General features: G+C 41.4%; 1 protein-coding gene across 2 annotated transcripts in view; it reads left to right on the forward strand.

Moving 5' to 3' along the window:
• LOC123711832 overlaps positions 1–10,937 on the forward strand; it is a 43,742-nt gene extending 32,805 nt beyond the window's left edge. The window contains exons 41-70 of one of the 2 annotated variants that reach the window (XM_045664660.1): positions 74–268; positions 355–475; positions 1,367–1,557; positions 1,873–2,011; positions 2,084–2,285; positions 2,446–2,638; positions 2,716–2,898; positions 2,977–3,138; positions 3,215–3,326; positions 3,498–3,724; positions 4,212–4,348; positions 4,418–4,568; positions 4,683–4,826; positions 4,998–5,091; positions 5,503–5,648; positions 5,905–6,108; positions 6,192–6,372; positions 6,458–6,570; positions 6,656–6,803; positions 7,034–7,141; positions 7,268–7,419; positions 7,611–7,735; positions 8,151–8,323; positions 8,466–8,607; positions 8,680–8,774; positions 9,384–9,532; positions 9,685–9,864; positions 9,938–10,095; positions 10,171–10,283; positions 10,616–10,937. In XM_045664660.1, the coding sequence (XP_045520616.1) occupies positions 74–268; positions 355–475; positions 1,367–1,557; positions 1,873–2,011; positions 2,084–2,285; positions 2,446–2,638; positions 2,716–2,898; positions 2,977–3,138; positions 3,215–3,326; positions 3,498–3,724; positions 4,212–4,348; positions 4,418–4,568; positions 4,683–4,826; positions 4,998–5,091; positions 5,503–5,648; positions 5,905–6,108; positions 6,192–6,372; positions 6,458–6,570; positions 6,656–6,803; positions 7,034–7,141; positions 7,268–7,419; positions 7,611–7,735; positions 8,151–8,323; positions 8,466–8,607; positions 8,680–8,774; positions 9,384–9,532; positions 9,685–9,864; positions 9,938–10,095; positions 10,171–10,283; positions 10,616–10,735 (4,558 nt within the window). In that variant the 3' untranslated portion in view covers positions 10,736–10,937. Of the gene's footprint in view, positions 1–73; positions 269–354; positions 476–1,366; positions 1,558–1,872; positions 2,012–2,083; positions 2,286–2,445; positions 2,639–2,715; positions 2,899–2,976; positions 3,139–3,214; positions 3,327–3,497; positions 3,725–4,211; positions 4,569–4,682; positions 4,827–4,997; positions 5,092–5,502; positions 5,649–5,904; positions 6,109–6,191; positions 6,373–6,457; positions 6,571–6,655; positions 6,804–7,033; positions 7,142–7,267; positions 7,420–7,610; positions 7,736–8,150; positions 8,324–8,465; positions 8,608–8,679; positions 8,775–9,383; positions 9,533–9,684; positions 9,865–9,937; positions 10,096–10,170; positions 10,284–10,615 lie in introns of both variants that reach the window. The other variant, XM_045664659.1, reaches the window with a different exon arrangement.
• Positions 10,938–10,971: the final 34 nt, after the last annotated feature.

The raw sequence follows: 10,971 nt of genomic DNA on the forward strand, positions 1-10,971 counted from the left end.
ATCGGTTGTAGAGTGAGACGGTTATCTATAAATAGGTATAAATTCTAATACATTTTAATCATTTCTCTATCAGTCTTTGGACTCCGGGTCCGGAAGCTAGTTTTCTGGAGAACATGCGCTACTTTCGTGGCTTTGTTCAAGTCCAGGACATCGTTGAGAAGGCCATCGTCCAGCTTTCCGCCAGAAGGCCCAAGAGAGAAGTCTTCGTCGATGAAGACTGGGCTATATACACGCAGCAGAACCCTCACCCGTGCTACAGGAAAGATATGTGAGTTGAAACTTATAAAAACCCGTTGTAAACCAGTTAAAACGAAGACGCGATTTTCTCATTCGGCCAAATATTTTTTTTTTCAGCTTCCAAACATCTCTTTACGAGTCTCAAGCTCTGATAGTGGCTTTCTTCTTCTCTTTCCTGTTCACCGTATCGTCAGCCGTCAGATTTATTTTGGCCGATAAGGAGTCTGGAAATACCATGGTACGTTATCATTCATGAAAGAGATTTGACCTGATGTATGTTCCAACAATATGGAATAGAATAGTATTTGGTTATGAAGATATATTTATTTTAATCAGCGTATGCCATATTAGGAAACCGTCCACGTTTCGTCGATTCGGACTTTTTTGATGTATATGTTCTGTAGTAGACATATGTAATATAAGTTACATAAGTCAAATGTCGTCGACATGCATTTGAATTCTTTATGTGCAAACAGGTGATCAGCCCTCTTCCTCATAGTAGTAGCCTCCTCCTTATAATAATATCAGCAGAGCCAATAAGATCAAAATTACTTATTGAATGAGTCGAGAAGAAGTCGTATCAACTGAGTTTGTAGGCATAACACTAGACCAAAATCATACATGGAAACGAGACGTTTTGTCGATATGTGTCGATATGCTTTGAGCCGAAAACGCAGTGGCCTCGAAACACGAAGCAATTGTTGCACTGCACTTTTATGAGGAAATTTGGTAAATGGTAATTATTATTACTTATATGTATTATCGGTGCTGGACCTCTTGTATTTTGGCAGTACCGAGTTATATATCCTAGAAGCATTATGAATGTAAAAAAGTATCCCAAACTATTCAAAACATTTTAAGATACTTGCCCGTGTCTACAAAGCTTCTGTGCGGGCCTACATCAAACTATTTAATCACCTTCCCAGAACTTATAGATCACTGCCGTGTAATGGTTTCAAGGGGAAGGTGATCACATTTTTAAATGCAAAGGTGAGTTGCGTGGGAGAGTATTTAGACCATAAGTTTCGGCAACAGTTATAAATCAGTCAATTTACTGTTCTTATTACTATGGCATTAAAAGTCATACTGGGTTTAAAAATTAAAACATGAATTCATATTTATAATCCAGCTGATGTCTGTGATGGGCGTGAACCTGAGCTACCACACCCTGTCGTGGTTCCTGAGCTCTTTGCTCGAGATGTCGGTGACGATGCTGTTGGTATCCTGCGTCTTGTACTACGGAAAGATTCTGCCCAACACGACGCCAACGCTCACGTTCGCTCTTCTCTTCATATTTGGACTTTCCGTGCTGAGCTTTTGGTGAGTTTGTATTAACTCCGTATGTTATTTGCATCGTCCGTGGTCGTAGTTAAGATAATTAAGTTAATTTATAAATTTAAAATAATGTTTTTATTTATCCGAATTTAATTAATTCTTCTCGATTATAACGTATTAAATAGTACTTATTCGAAGCTGGATATTTTCGGTTGTGTAGTGGTAATTTTTTTTCTACATAACAAAAATTTTGGGTATTTCATTGTATTTTTATTTTATCTTGTATATATTTATATAACATAGATATAGTATTATGTACGATGCGGTAAACTTAAATTAAAAATTAATTAATTAATTTAGTTACCTAATGGGGAAACTATTCACGTCGGCAAGCGTCGGAGCCATTTGTGCCGCGTTGGGATATCTCACGACCTTCATGCCTTTCGTGCTCATCCTCTCACTCGAAGCCGTCCTCACCAGTGGCCTCAAGATTTTTGTGGTGAGGGGTCGTTTGATACTGCTTTAATTTCGAAAGTAATATATCAAATATAATAATAAATTGGAATGTCAGAGCCTCTCGATGTCGTCGTCGCTGTGCTACGCGTTTCTCTTCATCTGCCGCTTCGAGGCCATGGGCGTGGGCGCTGACTGGTCCAAGTTGTGGGAATCTCCGGACGACACCGGCGACATGAATATAGCCCTGGCCGCCGCCATGATGGTAGTCGACGCCTGTCTCTACTTCCTTTTGGGGCATATCGTCGAAAGAATCTGGGGTTCGTGTTTATCTTCCTATCTTGTAGTGAAAAACCAATAAAAACTTAGATTCATTTGAATACATAATTTAAAAAAACGTTTAATTAATAATATTTGTATATTAAATGCATCTGTGAAAAATAATAGGCACCTCCATTATTACATTTGCTTATATTTTAGGTCTGAAAAATGTAAAAAGCAACGTGACGTATATATCTTCGACTGCCGAGAAAGCGGGTGTCAGTATAATAAACATCACGAAAATTTACTCCCGGGGAGCTAAACCCGCGCTCTCCGGGGTCAGTGCAGAGTTACGGCCGGGACAAGTCACCACTCTACTGGGACACAACGGTGCCGGAAAAAGCACTCTCATGTGTGTATTATAAAATTTGATTAAAATAATAATACACTATTTATTTGTTTATTACTAATTACTTAATTCGTGTATAGCAATATCTTAACGGGAATGCTGAAGCCCACATCCGGCCAAGTGGTAATCCGGTCCGGGTCAAGCGGGTCAACACGGGTGGGCGTGTGTCCGCAACGGGACGTACTCTACGAACACATGACCGCACGAGAGCACGTACACTTGTACGCAACGCTTAATAATGACCCTAGCTCTGAGGTGGACACGTGAGTTATATTTTCTAAGATTTTATTGTTCTAAACTCGTTATTGTAAAATATCTATAAAAGTTGCTTTTTTGTCTAGGATTCTGAAGGTAGTATCTCTGGGGCGCGTGTGTGACGAGCCGGTCAGCAGACTGTCTGGCGGTACCAGGCGTCGTCTGTGCGTAGCGCTCGCCTTCGTGGGACGACCTAACCTGGTCACACTGGACGAACCCACCTCGGGAGTGGACCCTCAGGCTCGAAGGTTAGTAGGAGTACAGTTGAGCCGATGAATACGTACACAAAAAAAAATGGTTTTATGAATAAAATAATATTTGCAGAGAGATATGGTCCATGATAATGAAGTTACGTCTGAACAGAACCATTCTTCTCACAACACATCACCTCGACGAGGCGGAACTCCTCAGCGACCAGGTCGTCATTATGCACAAGGTATGACAATGACAAATATTGTTTTAAAGTAAGTTGGCGCGTCGAGTCATCCGCGGACCTTATAAAATAGTTTTACAATAACGCATTGTCTTATCTTGATTATCAAAATGAAATTTATTTCAAAACAATAGTCAAAATAATAAGAACTATAGTTTTCGGTTTCATTTCCAGGGTCAAATCCACACCACCGGTTCTCCAATAGAAATTAAGCGAACCCTCGGCTCCGGGTACAAGTTGACCGTCCTGTATCCCGGTGGAACCCAGGATATCGAGGAAAAGACTCGACTAGTTCTGGAGATGACGAGAAATGTGGTGAACAATGCCAGTTTGGTCGACGTAACTGGAGACGAAGTGGAGATCAACGTACCTTTCTACGACGAAGATGGGGTCAACACCGAGTGAGTTACACTTATTATGATTTAGCGTTTATTGCTGAAACCCGGTATAATATTTCGACCAGGTGCCGGTTTTGATTATCAGCGTGTCCTGTGACAGAGAGACCTCTTCCAGCTGCTTCCATTTATTTCTAATATAAGTTCTTCTTCCAATTTATGTCTCCTAATCTCTTTATATCATCTGCCCATCTATTGCTCTGTCTTCCTCTTTTTCTTTTTCTCTCTTGTTGCCATTTCGAAAGCAAAACGCTGCCTATATCTTGAACAATGTTTCTGCGCGATGACAAAACAAAACACGACTGTTACACGCGTTCGCGCAAAAGACAATGGTGTGAATTAATGAAACAGCTGGCATTGGATCAACAAAAGACACCCGGATGAACAAGTGAAAATGAATCAACAAATTACTACCTATATGGCAAGTTTGAGCCACAAAGTACCCAAAGGGATATACATATCATACATATATAATAGAGGATACATTTTCCAGTTTCGAGGTCTTGTGTTCGACTCTAGAAGACAGCTGCGGCAGTCTCGGGTACCGAAGTTACGGCATGGAGTGTACCAGCCTGGAACAGGTCTTTTTCAACATCTGCAATCGGGATGACGTTCCTCGTAATGATTCGGGTAATGAAATCTCTTCAGTAAGAGACGCCGTAGTGAACGCGCAAAACACCATATTTATGTACATTGCAGCCGTAGACGCGGCATCTAAAAGTGCTTCCTCTTCGAGTATAAAGACGGATCGTGCTCCTCTGGTGCCCTCGGAGGGGCCACTCAAGGCTTCCGCCGCCCGACAGTTCCTGGCTCTGCTGCACAAGAGATACACACATTATATTAGGAACAGGTCAGTTTTACCGTTTTTACTATTGTTTACTCTGAGTATATCATGTTTCGAACCTCCAAACTTTATTCTTAATTTCATACTATTTTTCCAGTGTTATTTTTTTCGTATTTGCAGGTGGTTACTATTCCTCCTGCTCGTGCTGCCGTCTCTGTTCGTGACTGTGGCAATGGGTTTCGCGAGCATCAGGCCTCCGGCGGACAACGAGATCTCACTCAGGCTGCACCCAGATCTGTACCGACCTACCACTGACTATTTGGTGTAAGAACATTTTCTTAGATTTTTCTAGTTTTTGCACCGTTTCGTCATACATAATGTCATTTTTTAATTCCTTATTTTTATCGTTTACATACATTTTGATTTAGTGTAGTCAAAGTACGTCTTAGCATAATTGAAAAAGATAATATTTTAAATTATTTTTACATGTCATAGCCGGCCATCGAATCCCGTTCCCGAAAATATACTTGGAAAGAGAGTCATGGATACGTTACGACACGAACAAAACTCACGAAATTGGACTAAAGAGGTGAGTTTTTGTTTCAGTGATTCTTCTTTAGCAGTGGCTTTGGCGAGTGCGAATCTCATCCCTGAGATCGTAGGTTAAATCTTCGGCACCGATGGATTTTACATCTGGCATTTAATATTCGTTCGAACGGCGAAGAAAATCATCTTGAGGAAACCGACTCGCCTTAGACACAAAGTCACCTGAAGGCTGATCACCTACTTCTCCAATAGATTTACTAATGATCATGAAACACATACAAACATCTAAGGCCCTAACCTAAAGAGGTAGCGCAGCTGATTTATGTTATTTTCTGATTCCTCTTTAAGTCAATAGTAGATACTACTCTTACTATTATACGGCTACTGTAGTTTTTCTTATTGTTAATTACTTTTGTTAAAAAATTAACCGTTTGAAAGTGAAAATGTTCCGCAGGACTCCTTGACGTGTGAATGTTCGGACGCGATTCAACAATGTGAAATTCCGAGAAAATTAGATCGGCCCAATTTGATGGTACTCCCCGACGTCAATACTCTCAACGACTGGCTCGTCACGTCGCAACAGGCTTATATCGAGAAACGGCGAGTTTATGACTTTTATTGAGAGTGTATTGTAGATATATATTACTGCATAAGATTTCGGTTAAATTCACTATGTAAATATTTCTTAATAGAATTTTGAAATTTCCTACTTTCAGTGTGAAAAAGTTATATTTTTAATAAGCAAATGTCATAAAAGTTTAGCAGCCATCAAATGTCAACAAACTGCCCAAAATATATGATGCCAGAAAAGAGCGAGGTCTTAATCTTTATCATTATCGATACGTTTACATTATAGATACGGGGGCTACTCGTCGTCAGTGATCGACAGCGTGACCCATCTGACTTCGTGGTACAACAACAAAGGGCACCACGCCCTTCCCGTGTACCTCAACCGCCTCAATGAGGCCCTCTTGAAGGCTTCCACGAGAGAAGACGCCACTCTGACGCTCTATACGCACCCTCTGAAGATATCCAACGAACAGCTCAACAAGGATAACGTGTACGTGTACATATCGTGAACTATGCTCGTTGCGTCGATACATATGTTTAAAAGCTATTTACCAATGTTGATCACAATCCCAGGTACCAGCATGTTGCCGACGCGGGCATATCGGCAATGCTGCTCATAGGATACAGCCTGGTCAGCGCCGGCGCTGCCATCTACCTCGTCACGGAACGAACTCAGAAGCAGAAGCGTCTGCAACTGCTGTGTGGCGTCTCGCCGACGGTCTACTGGTCTTCGGCATTGATCTGCGATATGATTGTCAGTATATTTGTTATGTAAATAAGATACATATAATGAAATTAATACGATTACTCCTATATATCGATAAGTTCGTCCCCGACAGGTTATTCTCGTGAACTTGGCAATCACTGTGGTCATCCTGAAGATATTCAACTTCCCCGTGTTTGTGGCGAGAAATAACCTGTCTGCTATTTGTGTCCTGATTGTTTTGTACGGGTGAGTACAGGAGAGCTTCAAACATTTTGATGTCCCATTTAAATTCAAAGGCCACTTCTATCACTGAAGAATATTGAAATTGCAGGTACGCGTGCGCAGGCGTAGTGTATATGTCAGAGAAGTGGTTCAAAGAGCCGAGTTTGGCCAACATGGTGCTGTTTTGTGGCAACACTTTCGTCGCGCTCGGCGGTATCGCTATACTACTGGTGCTGGATATTATTTCCGATTCCGATGTAAGTTTTTCTTAAATATTATTAATAAATAATACTAATTAAGTCTCATTTATTCTTTCAAACATTCATCTATCTTTAAAAAAGATACACACACTTTATACAGAAAAACATATTTTCCAAAGATCTATTATAGAGTATACTCCTCCTACGACTGGCTTCATCCTCTCTTTATCGAAAGCATTTCTCTCCCAATCGACCCCACCCACCGACTTCTTTATTTTTTTTTTCAGGCCACGGACCACGCCCGCTGGGTTTTACACAAAGTGTTTTTGTTGAGTCCACAATTTGTGTTGGCCGACGGGCTCTTGGAGATCGCTAAGAATACAATACAGGCTCAGGTCCGTTCTATATTCCTTTTACTTCTTGAAGATAGCTTTTCATTGAATTTCTTTTCATACAGCAATGCAGTATTTTAGCAAATCAGTCACTGATAAAGTTATTCTTTAAACATTTGCGAACGTTAGGTATTGGGCGCCTTCGGAATGGACACGTACCGCGATCCTCTGTCGTCTTCCCTGGTGCTGTACCACTACGTCTCCCTGCTGGCGGTGGGAACTGCCCTCTTCGGGCTCAACCTCGCCTTCGAGTACGGTTGCTTCGACGATCTGCTTTCCAGGTATATCCAATAACATTTCAACTGACATAAGTCATAAAAAGAACTGTAATGAAGCGATCGTCGTGATATTTCATTGTGTATTTACTTGAGTCAGATACAGAAATCTGAAGCCCAGACCTAAAAAGATTGTAAACTGATTCATATTTTATTTTTACTTGATTCTGCATCTAAATTGTCGAGTCGGTTTTCAGATTTGCTCCCCGATATACCAGACGAAGAGACGAGTCCTCGGAAGAAGACGTGGTACGGGAAGAGCGTCGAGTGACGGCCGCAGTTTCGCCATTGCGTCTGCGCACCATTGGAAACATTAATGCCGGTGAAGATTTTGCTACATTATTATTATTAGAGCATTATTAATGAATCCATACAAAAATTGATTAGAAAACATTTCTTAATAAGTATGGGTTGTAAAAAATTAAGTTAGCCTCTTCCATATTTTTCCACTTCTCTGTTTTTCTCAATGCATTGTTCAGATCTAATTGTCTTGTGTTGATGATCTCACGTTGAAAGTGACTTTTTTATTGTTATTATTGTCTTGTTCTTCATTTTGTAACGGAGGGTGGTGGTCACTTTCCCGGGGACTGGAACGGGGGCCAGCCGGATTGGGGCGTATTTTGTTAACGTGGTACTTCATTGTTATTGTTGTGTTTTCATTGTTTTCCGGTATGCTGTGTTTTCGTTTTTAGTTGCTAGATTCTCCATTTGAAAATTAATAATAAAACCCAAATCAGGATTCGTGGACTCCAACGAAGACCTAAAGAGCAATTCGCTGAAACGCTCCACGCTAAGCGCTGTCCAGGCGACCGACGTCATATCCTGCGTGCACGTCAGCAAAATGTATCCGGCCGTGAGCGGCTTCCGGGTGGCCGTGGACGATCTGACTTTGGGGATACCGTCCTTCGAGGTTTTATTTATTAAATTGAACTATTAGTTTTAAAGTCTTAACATTGTCTTAAATTAACTTCAGTTGCTGGAAACTAATATTCCATAGTATATATATTTAAATAAATATATAATTGTATGTTACAATGAACGTATGCTTGTAGTGCACCGCCTTGGTGGGTCAGAACGGCGCTGGCAAGTCGAGTACCTTCGCGATGTTGACTGCCGAAAAGCGTCCGACCTCCGGCCACGTGTACCTCCACCAGCACGAGGCGAGCCAAAGAGATCTCTGCCAGGGACTTATCAGTATGAATCTAACATTTCCATTTCGATTACATCTTTTGTGTTCGTGTAATTACCGTTTTATTTGTGTCGTAGGTTACTGTCCCCAACGAGACGCCCTGGACTCTCTGCTCACGGTGAAAGAGACGTTGCAGTTCTTCTGCAAGCTGAGAGGCCTCACCGATGACGAGGTAATTATCAATAAAAATTATAAATTTTTAACTATCCAGAATAAAGCATGCGATTTCTCCAATTGATTTCGGTAATAGTTTGTTTTCTTGTTTGTGACTTTCGTAAGTAAAAGTCAAAGAGACTGTAATTATACTCGAACTCAATGAACGTCGGCTGCATGCACGCAAATCATGACTCATTGTCCCGTTACGCTCATTGTACGCTTGCGCCGCATCTATCTCTCTTCCAGTCGATTGGCTTATTCACTCCTTCTGAAAAATGATTCAATTCTATTCATAAAAGTACACAATCATTTCATCAATGTTCCGTTATGACGTGGTCACGTTAAACTAAACCGTAAACCGACTTTACAGACGACCATTTTTTTTTACATTTGATTCTCTTTTCTTTGATTCTCTCGAGAGATAGCGATAATTTCCATTAAACAATTATATGTATCTAAAATATTCAATTGATAATTAACTAATATTATTATTTAAACAGAGGATCTGTTTAAAAAGATCTTTTTAGAAAACAAATCAAACGTTTTTAACAATTATGAAATGAGTAGGGGTTAAGGGAAAAAGTATAAGACATATTTTAGAATTTGAAACATTTGAACGTTTCAGGTGATAAAGCGCACGTTGGAGCAGTTCGAGTTGACCAAATACAGTTCGAGCCGCAGCGGCGTGTTGAGCGGCGGCAACAAGCGGAAGTTATGTACCGCCGTCGCCTTCATGGGGCGGAATCCCCTCGTCTTGCTGGATGAACCCACCAGGTAACTCCACACCATCGCCACGACCCATCAGTAGATGGGTTTTTACTTTTTTTTCTTATTTTTGTGATGTTTACTTTGCTAAACAAATATTATTTATAGCTTATAGCTTCAGTTATCCTGGATTGTGATCAGTGATCGATCGTTTATTTCAGCGGAATGGATCCTGGGTCTCGGGCCTGCGTGTCCCGGGCGTGGCTGAGCGCGTGCAAAGCGGGACGCGGCGTGCTCCTGTCCACGCACGCGCTGCACGATGCGCGACGAGCGCATCGAGTGGCCTTACTCGGGGAGGGACGCTTGACTGCGATCGCGCCGCTCGACCGGGGCTTGGCCAGGTGACTTTCGTCGCGTTTCATTTTGACAGTTGGAAGTGTTTACGTTGAACGTATACTAATAATGCATTTCCAGGTTTGGCGCCGGCTACGTAGTGTGCGCACGAGTGTGTGAAGCGAATCCTGCCGGCGTACGGGCGGTCTGGGCGCGCGTCGCGGAGCGCGCTCCTCACGCCACGCTCACCGCCGCACACGCCGCCGCCGTACACTTCATTGTGCCCACGCTCGTCACGGGTGAGATGAAACGGTCTCGGTTCGTCACGTTTGAGATGTCGAAATGCTCAGATTTTTATTCAGTTTTAATTCCAGAGTCGGACAAGGAAACGGTGACGCCGGTGAGTTCAATATTCCGAGTGATGTGTGAGCTGCAGAGGGACGGACTCGTGGAGGACTTCACTCTCAACCAGACGTCGCTGGAACAGGTCCCACATTTAAATTTTACTTTTTTCTCTCTCTCTCATTAAGTGTGTGCTTATTTTATATTGTTATCTTTTAATTGTATTCTTTAAGGGTTATTTTTTTTAAACACTTATGTTTACTTCAATTAATTAATTAATTAACTGTTCTCTTTAGATATTAAAAATTATGTATGTTAAAGAGGGAGGAGGCGGGATAAGAATTGTGATAAAGCTAGTAGTAGCTGTAGGGCATAGCCCCAAAAAGATTGAGAAAGAAAGGTTGGCTCTAAAACTCGCAATCCACAAAAGATTCGATTATGGTATTTTCAGTAAAATTTGAATGTAAATCTTTTCAGATGTTCCTTAGAGGATCGGCCAATATCGACGCATTTACTCTAGAACCGGAAGACGCTGCTCCCCCCCACCTCCACTACAGAAGGAACAGCGACGATTTCAGCACGGTCACGTCTCTTTGACCATTAGATATGGATTCAATATTTTTGAATATTATCAACTGCTCACTCAAAAACTAATGTCGTTCGTCGTGAGTGCCGTCTTTAGCTTCAACCACAGGTTTGGAAATTAATGAAGACTGCATCAGGTGTATGGACTATCTTAAAACTAAGGAAGGGCACTAAGTTCCAACTCCTTCAATAAAAAGATATATATATTTTTATGAAAATTTAATATATGTCCAATACAAGATTATTGT

Source organism: Pieris brassicae, chromosome 7 (assembly GCF_905147105.1).
Source record: "Pieris brassicae chromosome 7, ilPieBrab1.1, whole genome shotgun sequence".
NCBI lineage: Eukaryota > Metazoa > Arthropoda > Insecta > Lepidoptera > Pieridae > Pieris > Pieris brassicae.